Below are 24,467 nucleotides of genomic sequence, written 5' to 3' on the forward strand. Positions count from 1 at the left end.
CTTTAAGGCTGGGAAGAACTGGGCACTAGGGCTTGTTTGCTAAACTCCCCTATCTCCTCCCACTGCAGCCAGTCTGCTTACTCCTCCCCTACTGGCCTCCTCTGACAGTCGTTCCGGAACTCCCCGGGTTTGGCTGGGAGCGTTTATGTAAGTACATCCATGACCATGAAAAGGAATCATCCTCCGCCTTTTCTAGGGGCCCTGAGAACCGGTCCCCTATCGGCAAGGGCAGAGCTGCAGCGGCGGGAGCTGTGTGTGGTGGTTTTCTAATGATTGTTCACAACTGTTTGTTTCCCACAAGTAAGTGAAAATGACGCCGTTTCCTGGGGTCCAGACCGTATGGATTCAGTTGGCCTGGTGTAGCCCGGCCTTCGAATTTTCACCAGGCTCCTCACGAGCTCGTGTTGCAGGAGGTCCTTAGGGCGCCCACGGGCTTTGAAGCCAAGCCCATTGGGTTGAAGCCTGCCCTTGCCCACCTCCCCTTCTGGTTATATAATTCTGGATTCCTGTAAAACAGGTCCTGAGGTGGATGCCCATCCCTGCCCCATCTTCCATCTCTTCCTCTGGCACAATTGGCATCAACTGTATGAGTGACATGCGGTCTGTCCCTCCCCCCCATCATAGTGGCTTGGCTAAGAATGCCCTGTTCCACCAACCACACCCCCCATTCAACTGCCTGAGCCACTCTTACAAAACCAGATAAGTTGTTGCTTCCTCCGGGAAGTCTTCCCTGAAACACTGGGCTGCTGTAGGTGCCCCTTCCTTCTGCTCCCACAGCTCCCTGACGTACCTTGACATATTCTTTATCACCCTGGGTGTTACTTTCCTTTAATTTCCATTAGACTCCGGGCTTCCTAGAGGCTCGGGCTGACTTCCAATCTGAACCTGATATAGGTCAGAACATGTAAGTGCTCAGTTAGCAAATGATAAGTGTATGAAAGGGTACAGGCTATTCTGGCTTGGGATTTGGAGTCCAGGCGTAGGGATGGATAGGGCGAGGGGCACCTGTGACCCCACAAGTAGGAGTGCGACTGCCTTTACACAAGGTGGCAGTGATGTCGTGGAGCCAACACAGATGGGGCTGCTTAGGTTGCCTCTGAGGGTTCCCAAGAGCCCTCAGGACACGTAAGCGATGTGTTCATCGACGTGTGAGTACGAAGGGAGGGAGCAGCTTAATCAAGATGCCTTGACTTGAGTTTATTCCCAAAGCAGTAAAGCAGGTGTAATGCGAAGGGCAGGCATGTGGATGTCTGAAGCTAAGTGGTCTTGGCAGTCTGCCTGGAGCATGCAGCTGTGGCCTGGCTGCCTTTTATACCCCCTGCCAAGGCAGTACCTGGAAATGACATCCACTACCGTGTCATATGTAATCTGTGCGGTGACAACACCCCATATCTCTAGCCTAGACCTCCTCCCTGAATCCAGGTTGCCACCTGCACGGGGCTGTCTAAGGGCCTCTCAGATATAATATCTCCAAAACTGAGCTTATAATACCCTCTCATGCTCACCTGTAGTTGGCTCATCTCTGTTAATGGCACCTCTCCTCTTTCACTTGCCCCAGCCAAAAACCTTGGAGTCATCCTTGATTCTTCTCTCTCACACCCCCTGTGGGCCCCATCAGCAAATCTGCTTTACCTTCAGAATCCAACTCCTTGTTACTACATCTCTACTATCAAGTTATCAGTGAGATAGACAAACGCAAACCAAAAACACATTAGAATCAGTGCTGTGATTCAGGGAACCAGGGAAGGGTTGATGCACTTTTCTGGGAGAGAAGAAAAGGATGGTTAGTTCTGACTTGGCACATAGCAGGTACTCAGTTCTCTCTCTCTCTCTCTCTCTCTCTCTCTCTCTTTTTCCCTCTCCCCTCCCTCCCTCTCCCTTTGATGCTCAATGTCATTATTTATTAGTGAAATCCCACTGAATTGCTACTTTAGAATAGTTAATAGTTAATTACATATTTTATCAATTTTATCTGGATTTTGTCTTAATTAAACTAAAACAATGGGTGGATTTATACACTAGAAGTTCCATCTCTTGAATTGATGTGACCTACTGACTAAACACTATTGTATGTGTTATTTTTATTTTAAAATACTTTAAAAATGTATTTTTTTAAAAAATATATTTTATTGATTTTTTACAGAAAGGAAGGGAGAGAGATAGAGAGTTAGAAACATCGACGAGAGAGAAACATCGATCAGCTGCCTCCTGCACATCTCCTACTGGGGATATGCCCGCAACCCAGGTACATGCCCTTGACCGGAATCGAACCTGGGACCCCTCAGTCCGCAGGCCGACACTCTATCCACTGAGCCAAATCGGTTTTGGCTATTTTTTTTTTTTTTTTTTTATTGATTTCAGAGAGTAAGGGAGAGGGAGAGGGAGAGAGAGAGAGATAGAAGCATCAAAGATGAGAGAGAACCATTTGATTGGCTGCCTCCTGCACACCCCACACTGGGGATCGAGCCTGCAACCTGGGCATGTGTCCTGACCAGGAATTAAACCATGACCTCCTGGTTCATAGGTCGATGCTCAACCACTCTGGCACTCTATCCAGGCTAAAATAAATATTTTAATGTTCATATTTTAAAAACTATATAAGCACCCGGAAATATAAACTACTTTAAATATCAGTCAAAAGCTATCCTCAATCTTCAGAGTTCAAATTTCTGAGTAACAGTTAAGAACATGAAAGGGAGTAGGGAAATAAAGGGGAAAACTTCACCTTTCCACCTTTCTCTATATTCATTCCGTCCTTGAGCTCAGGACAAGTTAGGCTTCTCAGTTTCTAAGAATTAAGAATTCTAATTAATATGGGAGGAGAATATGTTTTTAGTAGAACATGACCTAAGGCATGGAGATACATTTTGGGGTGGGGGCAATAAAATAAAGTAATTTTGTCCTGATACAAAGTTGTTTTTTTCTGAATGAGTAAGACAACAAGAGACAAAGTACAGAAAATTGTCGAAAGTGTATGAAAAAGGAATCTAAGACAGGAATTTTATGTGTAACCAAGTTACTTAGATTGTATAAAGTTGTTATGAGTGATTTAAAAATTAAGATTTAATATAAATAATGTACATTGTAAAACTAAGACAATTTTTTAATCTGCAAAAAGAACGGTTTTTGGACTGTTTGCTCTTGATAAGGAACTGTAAAATATAATCTGGCAAGAAAGCAAAGATTCTGTATTTTATCAAAACAGTTTTCCCTGTCTTCTGACAACTTAATCAGGCCTTTGATTACTTAAGAAAATGCAATGTTGCCCATTGGAAGAGCTAACCTTCTCTAGTTGCCTTTGAAATTTTTTGTTACTTTGGTCAAATACATAAGTATTGTTTCATAATAATCCATAATCCTATCTAGTCAAGTATCCAAACATGAAGCCTCTTTGTGCTGCATCTGTATAGGTATTCGGTAGAAGTGTTCCAGAAACTGTGTAAAATTATTAGAAGCCTGATATCTCTTGGCAGAAAATATTGTCTGTCATCAAAATAACCACTAAGAGGACTGAGCCTGAGTTTCGGGGAAACGCCTTAGCTGACTGTCGTGCAAAGGCAGCCACAACACAACCTAGAAAGATTGTGGCCCATGTGGATGACCTCCATTCTGCTTCTGCAAACATGACCCCTCAGTGTCAGGTTCTGCCACCCTGCTGCCTTGGTAAGCAGGGAGCCATCTGCTCCTCAACCAGAGACTCAAAGATGGGTCTACAGATAGCTACAAATTAGGTCTATCACCCCAAAATCAGGAAGTTTCACAGGTGGGGCTTGAGCGTTCAGAACAGGCCTCCTCAGGATGTATTACTTTGGCATGTGAGCTATTTTGTGCTGAAGGCAATCCTGACCCTGTGACTCAAGAGAATCTTTTATCTCTCCCTTAGAAAATTTAATTTGGGTTTTTTTCCAAGTAAGATAATAAGAATTATTACCAAATATAACTATCACTTACCTATCTGTGGCAGGCCAACATCTACTAGTAATTACTGGACAGCTATCTGATCTTTTTATCAATCTGCGAACGACCCTCCTCCCTTAGAAGTCCCAAGGATCTTACCTCACTCCTTGGCTGAGAATGCCATATATACCTTATTATACCTTCCTGTCTCTGACTCTCTCATGTATGTGGAGTTCCCATATGTGTATATGTAATTAAATCTATTTATTTTCTCTTGTTAACCTGTCTCCTGTGAATGGAATTATTAGACCAGCCCCCAAACCCTAGAAATATAGAGGAAATTTATTTCTCTCCCACAGGTGTGATAATGATGATCAAAATAGGAACCCTAAATTACCGAGCCTTTACTCCCCAGGGAACTAAGCTTCCTTTATTTATAAATCTCAAATTGATAAATTTATTTATCACCCTCACAACATGAACCCTAAGAAATAGGGTTGATTTTATACACAAGCCTATTTTACAGATGAGGGCACTGAGGCCTAGAAAAACTAAGTAATTTGCCAAATCCCTGTCCCCTGATGGTGAAACAGTCAGTCTGACCCTGCACTCCTAGTTGAGTTTATCTCCAGCATGTCAAATGAACTAAAAATGAGTCTGAGGCTTCCTGGGAATAAATGATAAAAGATTTATTCAAGGGTCTTAATGGTTTCAAAACCTAAAACATGACTTGGGAATTCCCAGAAGGTTTTTGTTTTAATATATTTTTATTGATTTCAGAGAGGAAGGAAGAGATAGAAACATCAGTGATGAAAGAGAATCATTGATCAGCTGGCTCCTGCACGCCCCACACTGGGGATTGAGCCCACAACATGGGCATGTGCCCTGACCAGGAATGGAACCTGGGACCTCCTGGTTCATAGGTCGACGCTCAACCACTGAACCACACTGGCCAGGCCAGAAGGTTTGAAGAAGAAAGAAAAGCTACGAATTCTTACAATACAAAGTACATTCTCAAGAAGAATCTGTCCTGCATCCTTAGCCTCTGGGTTAGTCTGAGATGGCGATCCTCTAGATCGGTGATTTTCAACCTCTTTCATCTCATGGCCCACACAAACGATTACTAAAATTCTGCGGCACACCAAAAAATATGGTTTTTGCTGAGCTGACAAAAAAATAGGTATAGTTTTGATTCATTCACATCGAATGGCTATTGTGTTGGCTGTTGCCATTTTTTATTTGACAATCTAAGGGAAGAAGTCAGTGCCTCTGACTAAAGAGTCAGATGTTGCCTGTTTTAAAAATCCTTACAGCACAGCGGGTGAAAATCGCTGCTCTAGATGGTTGGTGGTCTGGATAAGGGGTCACAGGCCATCTGGAAAACGGATGCAATGTGGTCTGGCTCTGTGAACATCCGTATCTTAGTCCTTCAGGAGGTAAGCGGAGGACTGTCTGGAGGTTTGATGTATATCCAGGTGCTGACACAGGACTGGAAAGTTCAAAAGTGAAAGTTTCTAGGCTAGTTAAAACCAAACAGAATTCTTCCCCTATGTGTCATCCTACTTGATTTTTGTAATTTACCAGCTTGACTGTAGTGACTCCATTTGTGTTTCCTCCCCTAAGGGTACTTGCAACTTGCTAGTGGGTCCTGGCAATTCAGTCACATCCAGGCCAGAGGGTCTCCCTGTAGTAGGTGGGGGGTGACACTGTAATGCTACGTCTCACTAGTTCCTGCCTGCTGGGTGGTGTGGTGCACGTTTATGAAAATTGGCTCAATTCCTTAATCCTCTGAGGGAGGTGGCTTGGAGGGGATTCATTCATTTTTGCAGAAGAAACCAAATGACTGGATACGTGGCAGATATTGTGACCATTCCAAAGAAGTAAGGTGCAGGCAGAGGAGCAAATGAGGGGAGCAAATTTTGGAGCTGTCTGGCTTCACCTCTTCCTGCTGTGGCTCCTCTGCCACTTTCCCAACGTATGTGGGTAGGGTGGCTTTCTCTTTGCCTGCATCCCTTCTCTCACTGTAAGTTTCCTCCAGGCTTGTTACTCCAGAGTGGCTTTGTGGACCATGTTATAGACGAGGAAGGGGCTGGGGAAGCGCCGTAATGGGGGCCCTATTAGAAATGCAGCTTCTCAGGCCCCACCCCAGACCTGCAGAATCAGAACCTGCATTTCCACAAAGTCGCCAGGGGAGTTGCAGGCCTGTCAGGGTGTGAGAAGCTCTACTGCTGAGCATTTTGGCCCCAGAGAGAGAAACAGGAAGCCTGGGAAGGTGAGGAGATTGTAGGAGGAAATGGACTGATCCCTGCTCCTCCCGCTTCTCCCCTCCTCACCAGTTCCCACCCCTCAGCTGGGATGTTAAAGCTCAGCCAGCACCCAGGCTTTCTTGGGAGCCTCTCTCAAGGCTGTGAGGAGGAGCCGACTGCCTCTCTGCAGCCCTTCTCGTCCTCCTGAGCAGCCTGGTGGCTGGCACACAGGGGAGTGAGCCCTGAACTCATTTCCAACGTTAAGGCCCAGCTGACTTGTTCTCTGTGGACTGGGGCAGAGAATGAGTTTGTGGAAGGGGCTAGGGGGACAGGGGGGGCAGGTGGAGCCAGTCTTCTCTCTCCAGATTTCTCCTGGTAAGTTGGGAGGTTTTAACTCGAGGGACATTTCATGACTTTAAAAATAACTTGTGGCCCTAACCGGTTTGGCTCAGTGGATAGAGCGTCGGGCTGCGGACTGAAGGGTATCTATCTACCTTGGCTTCGGGCACATCCCCAGTAGCAGGTGTACAGGAGGCAGCTGATCAATGTTTCTCTCTCATTGATGTTTCTAACTCTCTATCCCTCTCCCTTCCTCTCTGTAAAAAAATCAATAAAATATCTTTAAAAAATTATTTAATTAATTAAATAAAAATAACTTGTGTTTTCAGCTTTAAAAAATTCTTCTGGTTGGGATACAGACAATAATGTAGGCCTGGGGACGGGGCGGGAGTGGAGTGAAGGAGTTAATGGTTGGGGCGGGGGGTGGGGGAGCGTGGAGAGAAAGGAGGATATCTGTAAGACTTTCAACAATAAAAATAAACTTTAAAATAAATTAAATAGTTAAATTAGAAAAAATAATTCTCCTGCTTAACAGGCATCGAACAGTTCAACTAGATCCCTACTCCAACTCTGAGACTCTCTGTTCCTGGATCCTGCCTCCTCCCTCAACCTCACTGCAGTGTAATAAAAAGGTAAATATTTCATCTGTCTAGGTTCCTGGCCCAGGCCTCATGAAAGTCTTGGAATTTGCTGTCTTTTGTTTGGTAGTGAGATGACTCAATGAGGGGCCTTAGATGGCTTGGGGATGGAGCCTGAGAAAACCTTCCTGGTGACTAGATTAGAACGTTCTTTCTTTCTTTTTTTTTTTAAATATATTTTATTGATTTTTTACAGAGAGGAAGGGAGAGAGATAGAGAGTCAGAAACATCAATGAGAGAGAAACATCGACCAGCCGCCTCCTGCACATCCCCCACCGGGGATGTGCCCGCAACCCAGGTACCTGCCCTTGACCGGAATCGAACCTGGGACCTTTCAGTCCGCAGGCCGACGCTCTATCCACTGAGCCAAACCGGTTTCGGCTAGATTAGAACTTTCAATCCCCCCACCTCTGGGGAAGAGGAGATGGTACTGAGATTGAGGTCAATCAGCAACAGCCAATGATTCAGTCAATGAAACATCAATAAGAACTACCCCCCCCCCTTCCCCCAAACATCACAGGTGTGGAGAGCTTCCAGGTTGGGGAAACACCCCGAGGTGTTATGGCATGACATACCCAGAAAGGGAGTGGCAGCTTGAGCCCTCCCCCTTCACCCTCCCCTTGCTCTGTTGAATTATCAATCTCATAAAATTATGGTGAGCATTTAAATGATGTATTTGTAACATGCTTTGTACAAGTGCCTGACAGAGTAACCCCTCAATGAATGGCAGCTCTGATAACAGTAATAATAATACTATTATCAAGTAATAATAAGTTATTTAATTATTATTGGTCATTATTCATTAATAACTGCAATAGTAATGGTATGAATTAGGAGAGTTTGGCTTCAGTAACTCTTGATGTTGCTGTGTGATCTTGGGCAAGTTGCTTCATCACTCGGATCCAGTTTCCTTCTTTGTAAAATATGGTGATGATTTCTGCCTTAAGAAATTCACGGGTTTGGGTATTTTTGAGGACTATGTTCATTATGGTGCTGAAGTGTTTTAAACACTATAGAACAAAGCAGCTTATTGAAAGCACATAGGTTTTTAATTCCATTGACTCCTGACTGCTTTTGTTAAAAAAATATATTTTATTGATTTTTTACAGAGAAGAAGGGAAAGGGATAGAGAGTTAGAAACATCGATGAGAGAGATCAATCAGCTGCCTCCTGCACGTCCCCCAGTGGGGATGTGCCTGCAACCAAGGTACATGCCCTGGACTGGAATCGAACCTGGAACCCTTCAGTCCGCAGGCTGACGCTCTATCCACTGAGCCAAACCGGTTCGGCTCCTGACTGCTTTTTAAATGTGCTGGCTGCTGCTTTTAAGAAAGGAACAAATAACATTTTCTTGTGTAGTGTCACCTCCTGGAAGTCATCTATGGGAAGTCCCTCCAGTGCCCAAGGAGAGCCACAATTTCTTTTCCAAATGGGTCACAGTCTTCCTCTGGGGTAGCATAAAGCCCACTGGCATCAGTGATAAGCCTCACCCTGGTCCACTACTGTACCCATTCCACCGTGTTCTTTATTTGACTCTCTAGTCTCTCAAAAGTGTGCACAGGAGGTGGAAGATACTGCTGGTTTTCTTTGGAATTAAAGTCACCCCTTCTTCAGCCACTAGGAACCACTCTTTATGGAAGCCCTGCCTGCCCCCTGGTGGCAGTAGAAGGAAATGCTACCTCCACCTGAGCCCCCATCCCCTTCTCTTATGACCAGGATGATACATACTAATTTTACTTACTTACTTATTTATTTTTACTTAAAAATGTTAAATTTTAATAAATACTCTTTTTTACTCATCATGGGCAGCAAATTATGCACATTTTACTGAAGCAATATTTAATGGACACTTTTTTTATTTTGTGCATCACAACTATAAAAATGTCTTGAACAGTTCCATTTAATGGTTTATAACATGCAACTGCATAATATTCTGCAGTTTATCTGGAATGTGATGAATGTATCATAGCTGCCACTTTCTACCACCTCTGAAAAGGTCTAGATGTGTGAAAAAAGACTGTTCCCCATACAAGAGTGACTATGTCAAGAGCTTTAGCCTTTTTTTCAACATTCAGTCCCTAGATGATTGTATGGATAGGTCTTACTCATCGTTTGGATCTCAGCACAAATGTCAATTCTTCAGAGAGCACTCCCCCCCCCCCCCCAACTTACAATGACATAATTTTTTACAGCATTTATTGATAGTTTCTATTTAGTAATTTATTTGCTTATTTTCTTCACTAGAGAATATACTCCAAGGGCAGATACCTTGTTCATCTGGTTTACCACTGTTATGGTGATCTATTGTGCACAATGAACCATCCCCAAACTGGTGGCTTAGAACACTTTGTTATTGTCTTTTGTGGTCTTGTGGGCTGACTTGGATCAGCTGGGTTCTGGATGAGGTTCGGTCAGATGGCGGCTGAGGCGATAGTCATCAGAAGGCTTGATTGAGCTAGACGTCCATGCTCCGTCACAAGACTAGCATTTGGTGCTGGCTGTTGGCTGGGAGCTTAGTTGGGTTGTCCACTGGAGCACTCACAAGTGGCTACATGTGGAAAATGGATGGAATAGATGGAAGAGGGGCCAACATAATACTTGGACGAGGCAAGAATGATGGAAATGGTGAGAAGTAGGTTCTGGAAGTAATTACATATTTAAAGCCAGAGTCAATAGGTTTAGCTGATAGATTTCTGTGGGTTATGACAGACAGGGAGGAGTTGTGGATGACTATATGGCTTTTGGCCTGGGCACCCGGGAAAATCAAGTTGCCATTGATGAGATGGAAGAAGCCTGGTTAGGAGGAATCAAGAATTTGATTCTGAGATGTTCTGTGTGGGATGCAGGTTAGACAGCCAAGTGAGGATATACAATAGGATGGAGTTAGGAAGGATCGGGGGTGCATGTGATCATTCAGCCCTGAGGTAACAAAAGCCTGTGCTGCAGAGAAGCCAACAGATGGGTGTGAGAATGTTCAGAAGGAAGATTGGATGTGGTGACGTTGGACAGGGAAGAAGAGGAAGTGTCAACAGTGATGCTGCGGTTATGAACCTCTTGCCCTAAATAACGAAGCAGGAGCTTTAGCTGGTCTTACCGATAAAGGTGTTGAGTTTAAGAAGATGGGACACCCAGGTGAAAATGCTCTATCCCAGGCAATGTGCAACGCCAACAACCGAGGGTGAAAAACAAACAAACAAAAGAATGGAAAAAGATTGCGTATTGTAGACTCAGAGGAGTGGTTATGGAGTGGAAAGTGACATGTACTGAGCACCTACTGTGTGCCAGGCACATTGCTAGTGCCTTACACTCATAATTGCAGATAGGCTTTCAAAGGTGCCCACTGGGATGGCATCATCATCCTATTTTACGTGCAGGAAACTGAGGCTCAGACAAGGTATGGGGATCCCCAATTGCTGGGTACCTCAGAGGACAAATGTGGTAGAAAGTGTCTTGACGTGGGGGTAAAGTCTGTGAGTAACTCTGAGAGAGGTAACCTCTGAGAGTGGTGTAATATAACAGAACAATACCCAGCACCACTTATTTAGCACATATTGTGTGACAAGTGCACATGGATGTTCATCTTGAAACCTCACAACAACCTTGGGAGGTTTTTTTTCCCATTTTAAAGACAAAAAGTTGAAGCTCAGAGCCTTAATCTGTTCTCCGAGGTCACATAACCAATAATGACAGGAGTTAGGAATCAAATTCAAGACCCTTTGATGCCAAAAACTGTCCTCTGAAAGAGGTTTGAAAGCTGTGCTCTCAAAACCCTAGGGATAACAAAGGGGGCTCAGGTCCTTCAAATAGGGAAGCTCTGCTTTTCATGTTTTGTGGGGTTTTGTTTGTTGTTTTTGTTGTTGTTCTGCACTGAAACTATGTGGGAAAATAATTTTTGTATAAAGAATTTGGTTTGTGTCATGAAGGCCTTAACTGTGAGTTGGGGTGTGGGGTGAGGGCTGAGAAAAGGCCATTGGATTTGGAAATGAGAAACTTGGTGGTGGCCTGGGTATAGGCAGTTAGATCTCATGGATTGCTGGCAACAGAAACTAATTATGGCTACTATAAGCAGAAAAGGAATTTGTGAGAATGGTGTGGGAATCTATTCTCCCTTCCTTAAGTTCGCCTCTATTGGATACTTCATCTTGCAACTAGCAGAATTGGAGGGAAGGCTAAACGAGCCTGACTTGGAAAAAATGGTAAACAGGGCAAAACGGAGCCTTCCCAGGGCACCTCTGAATGAGAGAAGTACATTCTCAGGTCTTTAGTCATTCATTGCTCAAGGTTAAAAATCCAGGGAGAGCATCTGTTTGGCCAGTCTTTGTCTGGTGCTAGGGCAAGCACTTTGATCACCAAGTCCCGCAGCCTCACCTGTCCTGGGTAGAGGAAGAGTACTGTTATCAGAAAAAGGACAAACGGATGCTAAGAAACAAAACAACAAAATAGCCAATATACTCAGAGAGAGAGTTTTCTGTGGTGTGAAGGAAGTTCGTGTAGATCCAATGGTCCAAGAGGATGAGGCCCCATTGTACAGTTAAAGACACTCTGGTCCTGGGAGTTTTTGAAATCTTCAAGGTTAACTTGTTTATAGTCATCTTAGAGTGGGTGTGCCTATATCTGACTAATATCACCTCCCATTGTAAACCTTTCTTGCTTTATTTCCTTGCTTCCTTTTCTTCCCTGGTAAATATTATTTTATGCTCATGTCCAAAATCTTTGATGCATCATCTGTGCTAACCTCAGATGTGTGTGTATAACATTGAAATCACTGTGACCATATGACTACAGGCATTTGGCAAGTGTCTTCCTTCTGGTTTACTGGCTATGTTTCCTCCAGTAAGTCACTTTCATAACTGAATTTCAGTTTCTTCACTTGTAATCTATAATAATAAAAGTGTAATATGCTAATTAGACCAGAGGACCTTCCGGATGAAGCCAGGGCTGCAAGAGCTGAGCCCCTTGCATGAATTTCGTGCATCGGGCCTCTAGTACCGTAATAACAATACTTAATTCATAAGACTGTTAAGTAAATACTAGCTACCTTTAACTGAGTACTTACTATGCAACTACCCCAGAGGTCACAATTTAAACATCCTCCAGACCAGGCAAGTAATGTGAATGGAAGTAGCTAGAGTGAGGATGAGGGTATGTGAGACAATAAGGAATAGTGGAGAGTACAGGAAAGTGGAAAGAAGTCTCCCTCATAAAGTGAACCAGCTAGAATGCAAGTTCTCAGATTCCACCTGTCAACGTAAAAAAGAGTCTGAAGGCTTTGCTAGAAATAAATGATAAAGATTTTTTTCAAGAGTCTTGGGGTTTGCAAACTGGAAGCATAACTAGGAAAAGACCCAGAAGTGTTCCGAAGAAAAGTTAAGAGTTCTTATAGTAAAAAGTACATTCTTGGGAATAATCAGTCCTCCAGTCCTAGACTGGTTCACGATAGTTATCAGTTAGATGCCAGGCGGTGTCTGGTCATGCCCAGTGATCTGGACAATGGATGTCAGGTGGTCTGCATACGTGAGTCCATCAGAGGGCTATCTGGAGATTTGATATATAACCAGGCATTGATGCAGGACTGGAAAGTTCAAAAGTTTAAGTTCCCAGGCTCGTTAAAGCAAGAATGGAATAGTTTTCTCATATCTCAACTTACTTGATTTTGGTAACATAGCAGCTTGACTACAGTGATTCCATTTTATTTCTTTCCCCTACTCCTGATGTCCCAGACCTACCGAATCAAAACTCTAGGGGTGGACATCTCCAAATCTGTGTTTTAACAAGCTCTCCAAGTGATTCTGATATTCGCTCAAATTTGAGACCCACTTGCTGCTACATAGGACTGTAAGACTATGTTGCCAGATCTTTTACTTTTTCCAAGAGAAGCTAGAAATGTATTTTTATGTGAAATCCCCTGCTTTCAAATCTTGGGATGAATCCAAATTTAAAAAATATACTGTGTGGGATAACAATAGATATGTTTTAGCCAGAGTTGCAACCTCTGGTTTATGCTTTCCCCCCTTTAATCCTTAAAATAAGATGTAGGAAGAAGATGTAGATCCAAAAAGCGAGTGTCCCTCTAAGTCAATAGCCAGGAAGTGACCAGCCTCTGATTTGGCACGAAATGTATTTGGTTCTAAAGCCTCTGTCCTTTTTACTTTTTATGTAGAAGAGAAAATATAGAAAATATATAAATGTCCCTAGCACAGAGACTAGCATCATAAAAGTGAAACATCTTTTGCATGCCACTGGCCATTGACTAATTAAAATTTCTTCTCCATTCTTTGCCCCACCCTATCCCTTCAGCCTCAGGCTAATCCTCATTCCTGTAAAAGAGAATCAATCATGGGGAGGTGGGGGGAGCTCATGAGGGCTGGGAAGTGGTGAGGCTGGGCAGTTTCCTGGCTCAAGGAACTGGTAGGTGCCTGAAAAAAGCTGTGGGCAGCAGTGCCTAAGGCTGAAATGCCCAGTAGCCAGCTGGGTCCACAGGCTGAAACCGGCTGCTCACCAGAGTCCTCTGTGTTCCTTAGACTGAGTTTCAGGAGCTCACCCAGCGGGTGCCCTCACCTGGCTCCTGCTTCATTGCTGTTGACTTCTCTGAACTCAGAGTAAACAGTCCTTGCCCCTCCCAATGAAGGCATGTTTCTAGTCCCAAGGCTGGCATGGGCAGTTGGGGGAGGCATTCTCAGCCTTACCCATCTGTGAGGACAATGCCTGGAAGTGAGCCCTACTCACCTGTCTTCCCAGTGAACACAGCCCCAGACCCCCTATAGCCTTCAGCAGCAAAGCCTCCTGGGACTTAGAGAATCTCAGATGGTTGGAGTAGGAGTATTGGAAGGCACTTTCTTGTCCAACTCCCAGGGTAACTCTGTCTTGTCATTTGCTTGGCATATACTAACGTTTGGTATATACTTACCAGTGTGCTTAGTAATAGTAGACACCATTTATCCATTGTGTATCAGGACTGGTATCTATGCCCATCAAGTGGACCTAGCCCTAATGAGTACACAGCGGTCTCATATCAGGAATATTACATTCATGTTCTCATTGCAGTCTGATATTGCTGTCTTCTTTGTAGATGACAAAATAGCAGCTCAGAACAGGGGAGTGATTCATTCAAGGCCCCTCAGCTGGAAACTGGGGAAGGTTGTCAAACCTGGACCCTCTCACCTCAAGGCCAATGCAGGAAATTTCCTTTGATTCCTTTCTCTAAAACAAGGGCCTTGCCCCATATGTGTCATATAGTGGGAGCCTGGAGAGTATTTATGATGGAATGGGAAAAAGAAGGGCTCGGACAGAAGGACACCTGGATTCAAAACCTTGTTAGCATTACATAGGAGCTTTCCAGGGGCGGGGTTGTGTGTGTGGGGGGGGGTCCTAAGCCACCCGACACCCAGTTCGTCTGTCATATACAGCTGATGACAACAACAGCTCGGCAGTCATAGGTTTGCTGGGACTCCATGAAACAATGAGCACACAGCCTGGCTTACAGTCTGCGGCTACCTGGCTGGGGTGGGAAAGAGAGGAAGAAACAGCCCCAACTGCTGGAGACTGTGAACAGGCAGCTCACCTTTGTGGGCCTCAGTTTCTTGTCAAATGGGTTCATGTATTCATAACAGTTGCTTTTTTCCCTAGCCCTTACTCTGTGCTCTTTATCACTACACTAGCTCATCACTAATCCCTGGCCCCAATTCCAACCCCTTAATCCCCAGGCTCCACAGTGTCTTTGTGGGTCCTGCCCTCTCCCCCTCCTCTGACCCTGAGCTTTATGGGGAGACCCAGGGTCTTGGAATAGGCACCCAAGAGCCTTGGGCCAGGCCCTTTCCTCCCGCAGCCCAGCCCTCGGCCCCAGGAGGGAGGAGGGGAAGGGGAAGTGGACAAGGGTCCGGCTGCAGCTGGTCAGCGGCGCCTGCCTGGAAGCTGATTAGGTTCCTGGTTCCCACCGGGGCCAAGAGTGACACCTGATCCCAGGGGATTGTGAAACGGCAGGAGGTGGCCGCCCGCTTGCGGTACGGAGCGTCTCCCCCGGCCGGCTCGGCCCCGCCCCTGCCCCCCGCCCCCCGCGCGCGCCATTAAATCCCCCCAACCCGGCGACTGCGGCTCTCACCTGCACCCCGCTGGGCGCAGCACCATGACTACCTGCCGCTACGCTCTGCTCGCCGCCCTCTTCCTGGGCCTGCTGCTCAGCGTTGCCGCGGCCACAGGTGAGAGGGCAGGGAGAGGCCGGCGCCCGGAGGGCCGGGCCAGGAAGGCCAGGGGAGCCGCAGAGGCGTAGCCTCTCTGCGGGCTGGAGAAGTAGGGGTTCCTGGGGCGGAAGTGGGGAGACCCATGAAGACGAAAAATTGGGGATCCCTGGTGCTTAAGGTGGTGACCCTTGTCGTGAGGCTGTGGGGCCCGTTACGGTGGGCGGGGAGAGGCTTTGTGCCGCAGGCGAGACTGTGTCCGGAGGGGCACCCTCTGCGGGACCCGATGGCTCCTAGGCTGTCAGCCGTGCGGGGTGCGGGGCGGGGTGGGGGCGAGTGGTCCCCTGAGGATAGAGGGCTCCGGGGCCAAGGCTTGGGAACTCCTGCGCGCTCCGGGGCTGGGGACCCAGGGCCTGGAAGCGGGGTCTGCTGACGGCTGTAAGGGGAGTGCGCAGGGCTAGAGGCTGAGAGTTCCTTGAAACTTGAGATTTGGGGTCCCCGGCGCAGGAGGTGGGCGTCCTCGGGGCCCGGCTCCGGCCTCCCACTGACTGCCTTACGTCCCCTCCCAGGCGCAGGAGCAGGGAAGGCGGGCGTGTGCCCCGAGCTGAAGGAGGAGCTGAACTGCACGCAGGAGTGCGGCTCGGATGGAGAGTGCGCCGACAACCTCAAGTGCTGCCGGGCGGGCTGCGCCGCGGTCTGCCTGCTGCCCAACGGTAACGCCGGGAGCCCGCGGGCGGGGCCGGGAGGCGGCGGGAGCGGCGGGTTCCGGCAAGGGGGGCGCTCCGGGACCCGGGGACCCCTGGCCAAGCCGAGGCGGATGGAACCAGATCGGCTGGCGCTCGCCCCTCTTGACCCCGGGGGAACAAAGGCGGCGTCGCTGAGGCGCGACGCGAGATGGGGTGCCCCCCTCCTGCCTGTATTCCAGTCTCTGGTGCGTGACGGGCTTCCGGGCACGCACAGCGGGGACGTTGTTCAGAGCTGGCGAGCGAGCCGGTTCCAAGGCCTGGGGCGCTCATCCATCCGGGGTGATTCTCCGGGCCGGAGGCGACCTTGCAGATCCAGGAGAGAAAGTTCTGGCCCAGCTCGCATGCCAGCTCTCGCTTCAGCAGGAGGCATAGCCAGCGGGTTCACCTTTTGCTCCGCTGGTTTGACGAAAGTTGGGACTCTTCCCTGAGCACGCCTCCCCCTCCCCCCTCTTTAAAACGACCTCCTCCACTGTAGGGATGGAGGGAGAGGATGCGGGAACGCTGGGCGCTCCATGGAAAGTACTTGCAGGAGCGCAGTCTCTCCCATCGGAGCCGGGAGTGGCATTAGGCTGCATGGAATCCTAGCTTCTGGGTGTTCACGGGGAGAACTGAGGAATAGACGCAGGGCTCTGACCTGGGGTACCCACTGTTGAGATCACTAGTCCTTACCCAGAATACTTCGTTACTTCTCCAAGGTGCCAGCAGGGGCTGGGAAGGTTTGTAATGAGAGACCTCAGACACTTGTGATCAGGGAGGGGCGAGGTAGAGAAAGGACTGGCCCCTGGGTCTGGAGGCCTTTAATCCGGGCCAGAGGGAGGAGGGGCAGAGAGCTGGAGACCAGGAGAGGAAGCTAGAGGCAGATGACAGGTGAGAGAGGTGGATGCCCCCCGCCCCCCAAAACAAGGAGTCTCTGCTGTTAGGTGGAGTCTGAGACGGACAGACTGAGGCAGGCAGAGGGCCCGGGCCAGGTGGCCTCCTGAACTAGAATCCTGGTTCTGCCACCTGCTAGTTGTGTGATCCTGAGCGAGTCACTTCCTCTCCGAGCCTGTGCTCTCTCGTCTCTCACTCAGATGTTATAGGAGTGACATGAAGCCTAAATTAGGTAATATGTGTAGGATGTCTTGTTAGAGAGCAGATACTCTATACCCAGTGCCTTGTTTTGTCAGGAAACTGCTGGCAGCTGGGTGTCCAGAGGCCCAGCCTTTTTCAAAGGGATGGATTTCTCTGTGCTAGGAAGTCACCGCCCCTGTCCTCTGCACCCGGTCCCGTGCCTGTGGGCGAAGTTTGGCTGGGCTTGCTCCTGGGGCTTCTGGGAATGAGCCGAGTTCCCTTCTCCTTGACCCAGGAAACGGAGCGTAGGGTGTGTGTGTGTGTGTGTGTGTGTGTGAGAGAGAGAGAGAGAGAGAGAGAGAGAGAGAGAGAGAGAGAACACGGATGTTGGGAGGCTGGGCTCAGGCCTTGGTTTTACTTGTGACCAGCAGTGTGGTGTTGGGTGGTGCCTGCACATCTCTGTGCCTCATTTTCTTCATCTGTGATAGGAACGTGGTTAGAAATATCCCCTACAGAGGAGATAATTGACATGAGGATGAAAGGAGATAATGCATTTACACAAAGAGCATTGCAAGTGGCATATCTCTGCAGCCTTAGCTGTGTGTGTGTGTGTGTGTGTGTGTGTGTGTGTGTGTGTCTTATGGAGAATGCTTGGCTGTGTGTGGATGAGGACTGTGCTTGGGGGAGTGATGGAGTGTGTACCAGGCATATGGGAGTGAGTAAAGAGATTGTGCACCGCACTTTACAGTTTACAAAGCAGCACAGTGCAGGGCACACAGACTCTGAAGCCAGATTCCTGGCTTTCAAATCCTGCTCCTACCCTTAAGCAAATTACTTAACCTCTTGGTGCCTCGGTTTCCTCATCTGTGCCCTGAGGGAGTAGTAACGACGCCTCTCCTCTTCTTTTAGGACTATTGTGAGGATTAGCTAAGTCACTACACAAGTTAGTGCACAGAAGTGTTTAGAATGACACCTGACACACAGAAGGAGCTCAGAAAATGGGAACTGTTCTAGTTACTCATTACAATTATTGTTGTTGCAAAGGAGTTTGCGTTTTCAGAGAGAATTAATACAGGTCTACATTGCCCCATTTACTTTCACAACACTGTTCTCCTGTGGCACCTGAAGCACTGGGCCTCTGGGGAGTTTCTGGAGCTGGGGTCCTTCGATTCTGAAACCAATGGTGGAGGGAGCCCGAGGGGGAGGGGTTTGCGGATGGTCTTCCAGGGTGTGGGGCGGTGGGAGGTCAGGCTGTGGGTAGGTGTTTATCTCCTGGCACATCCTCTGCCCACTTCCCCTGACTTCCTTTTCTATGAAGAAAAGCCCGGCTCCTGCCCCAAGGTGGACTTACCCTTGACCCCGCTCGGCCTCTGCCGGGACCAGTGCCAGGTGGACAGCGAGTGTCCCGACCAGATGAAATGCTGCCTCAATGGCTGCGGGAAGGTGTCCTGCGTCACACCCGTCTTCTGAGGTATGTGGATGGGAGGGAGGAAGTGCCCTTATGTGATGACACCTGCAGGAGGTGGAGAAGGAGGACCCAGGGCAACCAGCTTTCATCCACTCAACAGATGCTTCTTGAGCACCTGTTCTGTGCTTTATTCTGCTGTTGGTGCTGGGATGCTTCATGAATGACCAAACCAGACATAAATTCCTCTCTGCTGGGTTTATAAGCTAGCAGACAATAATCAAAATAAGCAAACACGTTCGGTAGAATGTTAGAGAGAGATGAATGCCATGGAGGAAAAGAAAACCGAAGAGGGATAAGGAGCACTGGGGTGGGAGTGGGGTGGGCAGGGAGCAGGGTTATCATTTTCTCACATGAGATAGTTGGGGGATGGGAGAGCCATGAGGACATCTGGGAGAGGTGCAAAAGCAGGAGCTGTGCTGGCTATCAGTGTAGGAGGAGAGGGTCAGAGAGGGAACGGGTAAGCGAGCAGCTTGTTACGGGCCTGACAAGCCACTGTAAGGACTTTGGTCTTGACCCAGATATGTTGCACTATTGGAAATGGACATGCTCTGACTTAGATTTGAAAAGGTTTGCTCTGGCGGAAGTGTGGAGAACAGACTGTAGGGGCAGCAGCAGAAGCAAGGGGGAGGGGCGTGGTGGGGGGAGAGGGAAGCAGCTAGGAGGCTCCTGCAAGATGCCAGGTGGGAGATGACAGACCAGGGGAGATCCATGGCTGGGTTTGGGACATACGTGAAGATAGATTGAATTGGGCTGTGAGGGAAAGAGATTTACTCCTTCATTTCCTTAACACAGCACTTAAATAAGTCAACAGCTGGAGGAGCAGCTGGATCTTGGGAGCCCCTGGGGAGGTAGGAAGCTCTTGGCATGACCAGTGGGAAGCAGGAGAGTTGATACTTTTGCCAAGAAGCTTGGCTTTTTAGGACGGACATGGTAGAGATCAGTGTACTTCCTCAAATGTGTGTCTGTGAGTGCTGGGCCCTTCTGTGGCAGGCGGGGCTGTATTCGGCCACCTCTAAAAGGAAACGGTTGCGGAGCCTCTCTGTCCCCATCTATAACTAAAAATAAAACATTAAGTCCTAAAGTAAACGTGAGGAAGTAGAGCCCGGAGACATGCTCAGCCAGCTGACTGGGTGAGTCAGCCCCGTGCCACCAGCTGCCAGGTGCTGGGGCACAAGGTAACTGCTGCCCTTCCTCACAGAGCTTGCATCCGCTTGGCTGAGGCGGAGAGATGGACAGACACTCCCAGTGCTGCCGTGGAGGGAAGGGCGGGGTGCTGTGGGAACAGGGGAGGAAAACCGCACTGGGTAGGATTGGGAAGAGGATGGAGCAGACTTCCCCGAGGGGTGGCCCTGAGCCATTCCTAAAGGACGAGTGAAAGGTGGCCAGCCTGGTGAAGTGCAGGCAGAGGTGGCCATACTGGTGAAGTGCGGGCAGAGGTGGCCAGCCTGGTGAAGTGCAGGGAGGAGGTGGCCATACTGGTGAAGTGTGGGCAGAGGTGGCCAGCCTGGTGAAGTGAAGGGAGGAGGTGGCCATACTGGTGAAGTGCGGGCAGAGTGGCCAGCCTGGTGAAGTGCAGGGAGGAGGTGGCCATACTGGTGAAGTGCGGGCAGAGGTGGCCAGCCTGGTGAAGTGCAGGAGGAGGTGGCCAGCCTGGTGAAGTGCAGGGAGGAGGTGGCCATACTGGTGAAGTGCGGGCAGAGGTGGCCAGCTGGTGAAGTGCGGGCAGAGGTGGCAGCCTGGTGAAGTTCGGGCAGAGGTGGCCAGCCTGGTGAAGTGCGGGCAGAGGTGGCCAGCCTGGTGAAGTGCAGGCAGAGGTGGCCAGCCTGGTGAAGTGCAGGGAGGAGGTGGCCATACTGTGAAGTGCGGGCAGAGGTGGCCAGCCTGGTGAAGTGCAGGGAGGAGGTGGCCAGCCTGGTGAAGTGCAGGCAGAGGTGGCCATACTGGTGAAGTGCGGGCAGAGGTGGCCAGCCTGGTGAAGTGCAGGCAGAGGTGGCCAGACTGGTGAAGTGCAGGCAGAGGTGGCCAGCCTGGTGAAGTGCGGGCAGAGGTGGCCAGCCTGGTGAAGTGCAGGGAGGAGGTGGCCAGACTGGTGAAGTGCAGGGAGGAGGTGGCCAGACTGGTGAAGTGCAGGCAGAGGTGGCCAGCCTGGTGAAGTGCAGGCAGAGGTGGCCAGCCTGGTGAAGTGCAGGGAGGAGGTGGCCAGACTGGTGAAGTGCAGGCAGAGGTGGCCAGCCTGGTGAAGTGCAGGCAGAGGTGGCCAGCCTGGTGAAGTGCAGGCAGAGGTGGCCAGCCTGGTGAAGTGCAGGGAGGAGGTGGCCAGACTGGTGAAGTGCAGGCAGAGGTGGCCAGCCTGGTGAAGTGCGGGCAGAGGTGGCCAGCCTGGTGAAGTGCGGGCAGAGGTGGCCAGCCTGGTGAAGTGCGGGCAGAGGTGGCCAGCCTGGTGAAGTGCAGGCAGAGGTGGCCAGCTTGGTCAAGTGCGGGCAGGAGGCTGCTTCGGGCAGAGGAAACAGAATGAGCAAGAACCTGGAAGCGCCCTTTGGTTGAAGTCTCACTGTTGATCTGCTGCTGCTTCTGACAAGCTCTCAGCCAAGGGATGGGTGGTCACAATAGAACCCAGTATTGCACAGAGAGACTGGAGCCCAGAGAAGGGGATGGTCGTGCCCAAGGTCCCATGGCTGCTACTTCAAGGCATGACCTTCAGTGCCGGAGAGGGAACCATGGTCTTCCCAGAGCCCAGAGCACTCCAATGATTCCAACCCTCTCTTACCTCCTTGAGTGCCCACAGCATGGCCAGGCTTCTGAGGCAGGAAGACACAGGTTCAAATTTCAGCTCTGACACTTAACTAGCCTTTCATCTCCCTGAGCTGCAATTATTTTACTTATAAAATGGGATAAATATTAGTTTGATGAACCCAAAGAAGGGAGGCAAGATGGAGCTTCCTGGTGGTAGAGGGACTCAGGGAGATCAATGGCCCATGGCTCCTCAGGAAGGCCATGTGTGCCTGAGGAATGGTCTGAAGCAGAAGAGGTGAGTGTAGGACCCGCAGAGAAGTACAGGCAGAACCCCAGGGCCTCAAGAAGGTGAAGTGTGTGTGTGTGTGTGTGTGTGTGTGTGTGTGTGTGTGTGTGTCTCTCGAGGTGGGGGGGGGGGGGGGCGGTATGGTGGCGTGAGGAAAGCTTTGGTCCAGAACTGAAGCTGCAGGTACTCTCGTCTAGTATTGTGGATATTGTTGTTGATGGTTTTATTATGATTCTCTCCTCCAGTTTCAGCCACCACAGCCTGAGGAATGAGGGAGTGGGAGTTTCTACCTGGCCCCGTCTGACTCCAGCCCAGCTGCCCTCCCTTCTTTCTGGCCTCTGCACTCCCTCCTGTGCTGACCACAGTTTCTTTTTCCAACCAATAAAGTGACCACTTCCAGCACTGGTGGGGCCATGGCCTCCATTCTTATTCTGCCCCCTCCCCCCCACCCCTGATTCTGGGTTAAGGTGGGGGCGGGGGGGCAACCAAATCATCCAGGCACGAAGTCCAGAGAGGGATCAACTCTGAACAATGAACACATTTACAGGGCTCGTCTGGTCTGGGGTTGGTGGTTATTCTCGAGGATGATGGAAGCGAACACTGAGGCTCAGAGATGATGGAATGCTTCTAAGGTCGCCGAATTGTTGCTGGGCGTTCTGATAGCAGCAGCAGCAGCAGCAGCAGCAGCAGCACGGACTGTGCTCCAGATGCAGGGCTGGGAGGTTCCCTGGTGAGAGCTCCTGGCTCCACAGACGCCCCAGAGGGGTGATGACAGCCCCAACTTACACACCAGGTCTCTGCCAAGTTACTTGCTTGCGGCCACAGAAAAAGAAGGTGGCAAAGGCAGGGTCCTTTGTTGTTATTGTTGTTTTAAGTCAAATCATTGTTTGGTACAAACAATATATTGGGTCAAAATTTAAAAGGTAAAATGAAAAGCATCTTTCACCCTTGACTTCCTTCCCCCAACCCCAGCCAACCAGTTGTTTTCTGAGGATGAGACCAAGATCAGTTTCTTGTGTATTCTTTCAGAGATATAGCTCCATCTCTCCATCTAGCCTCTCTTTCTATATTTGTTCTCTCTTTTCTTCTTTCCTCCTCTATTCCCTTACTCTCTCTATCCCTCTCTCTTTCCCCCCTATTTTCCCCTCTTCTCTCTACTCACTCTCTTTCCCATTTCCCCCTCTTTTTATCCTTCTCTCCCTCCCTCCATCTCTCTTCCCACCCTTCCCCGTCTCTCTCCCTCTGTCTGCCCCACTTTTCTCTTCTCTCTCTATACCCCCATCCTCTGTCCTCCTCTATCACCTCTTTTCTGTCCCCCTTCTCCATGGCCTTCTCTCAATACTCACAGGAGTTAACGGTATCATCTCCTCTACACCCAATGGTGTCTAGCATCGTCCTCATTGTGCAGGTTGGGAGACTGGGGAGGCCTTGAGAGGCACAAAGGCTTTTCTAGGACACAAAACTGGTAGGAAAAAAGGAGGCCTGAACTCAGCATTCTCCTAAACGCTGGGAAATTGGTACATTCCCAGGGAGCTGTGCTGGATATCGGTGTATGGGTATGGAGATGACATGGGCAAAGAGGGTGAGCAGCCAGCAGCCCACAGGGTCTTTGGGTAGCTCTGATTGGAAGAAGGAGCCCAGGTAATGGACCTTGAGGGATGCCCTCACTTCCTTGGTGACAGACCCCAACAGAAGTGTCTATGGAGAGACACTTTGAGACTTTGTAAATATCCTATTACTTCTTAAAATTTTACACACTGGTTTTAGCACTCACTGGTGATTCTTGCCAAAATTAATGATTATTTCATGGTTGTTAAACAATGGTTTTCTAATTCTATCCTTCTTGAGCTCTTTTTTTTGGGAGGGGGTGGTGGGCTTCCATCTCCTCTAGCCTCAGTGTGAGGGATGGTACTGTGTTGTCTACGCTTCTGAGCCTGGGGGCTTGGTGGTGTAGGGGGTAAGCTTCATAGTAGGTTTTGAGATCTCGCCTCTGAGTTTTGATTAAATGTCCCAACTCAGTAGTATAATATCCTACTCTTGAAAGGGGGTTACCCTTAGGTCTTCTGTTAACCCACCCATTCTGAGCAGAGCTTGGGACCCCTCATTCCTTCCATCCTCCCTCCCTTCCATTCTTCTTTCTTTGCTCTCTTCCATAATTCAGAGATGATGAGACTCATAGCATTCATGCATAGTTTAAAACCTTAACTCCAAAAATAAATCCCAGGTTCCTCCTTCCCTCCATTATATAATCTCTATGAAATGAATCAACAAGTGCTTGCCACCTCACTCCAGCCATCAAAGTTAACATCACCTGTAACCAAACAAATCAACATCATATACTCTGTGCGTGTCACTTTTCTTGGCTCAGTGCAGGGGAGACGTGTGTAAGGCGAATCCCTGACTTCAGGAACCTCCAGAGCCCTGGCTGGTGTTGCTCGGTTGGGCGTCGTCCTGTGCACAGAAAGGTTGCTGATTACATTCCTGGTCAGGGCACATGCCTGGGTTGTGGGTTCAAACTTCCATAAGAGGCAGGCAGGAGGCAGCTGATTGATGTTTCCTTCTCACATCAATGTTTTTCTATTTCCCTCTTCCTCTCGCTCTAAAAATCAATAAAATATATATATATATTTTTAAAAAAGAATCACCATATGTGAACCTGCAAAGGTAGAGGCAGGCAAGCCCAGAAGATCTCTGTTGTCTATATGGAGAAAGGGGATTTTATGAGATGGAGAGGTAAGCAGGGACTGGGTGGTCATGGCCAAGCTGAACGTTAATGATAGCAACCTGATTAAGAAAGAACATGGACAAGTGCTGGAGAGGATGTGGAGAAAAAGGAACACTTGTGCACTGCTGGTGGGAATGCAGACTGGTGCAGCCACTATGGAAGACA

The 24,467-nt window shown here is 48.7% G+C and overlaps 1 protein-coding gene across 2 annotated transcripts; it reads left to right on the top strand.

Annotated features, from left to right (window-relative positions):
* Window positions 1–254: 254 nt before the first annotated feature.
* On the top strand, window positions 255–21,979 carry WFDC2 (WAP four-disulfide core domain 2). 2 transcript variants are annotated; one of them, XM_036322181.1, is made up of 4 exons: window positions 255–300; window positions 15,864–16,007; window positions 18,409–18,561; window positions 21,823–21,979. In XM_036322181.1, exons 1-3 carry the CDS (start codon window positions 270–272, stop codon window positions 18,558–18,560), a joined length of 327 nt encoding a protein of 108 aa, XP_036178074.1. In that variant the 5' UTR covers window positions 255–269; the 3' UTR covers window position 18,561; window positions 21,823–21,979. The 2 variants fall into 2 exon arrangements, with proteins under 2 accessions (XP_036178074.1, XP_036178073.1); XM_036322180.1 differs by lacking the exon at window positions 255–300 and adding an exon at window positions 15,162–15,315.
* The last annotated feature ends 2,488 nt before the right edge of the window (window positions 21,980–24,467 follow it).

The sequence above is a fragment of the Myotis myotis genome, unplaced genomic scaffold (assembly GCF_014108235.1).
Source record: "Myotis myotis isolate mMyoMyo1 unplaced genomic scaffold, mMyoMyo1.p scaffold_m19_p_9, whole genome shotgun sequence".
NCBI classification, from domain to species: domain Eukaryota; kingdom Metazoa; phylum Chordata; class Mammalia; order Chiroptera; family Vespertilionidae; genus Myotis; species Myotis myotis.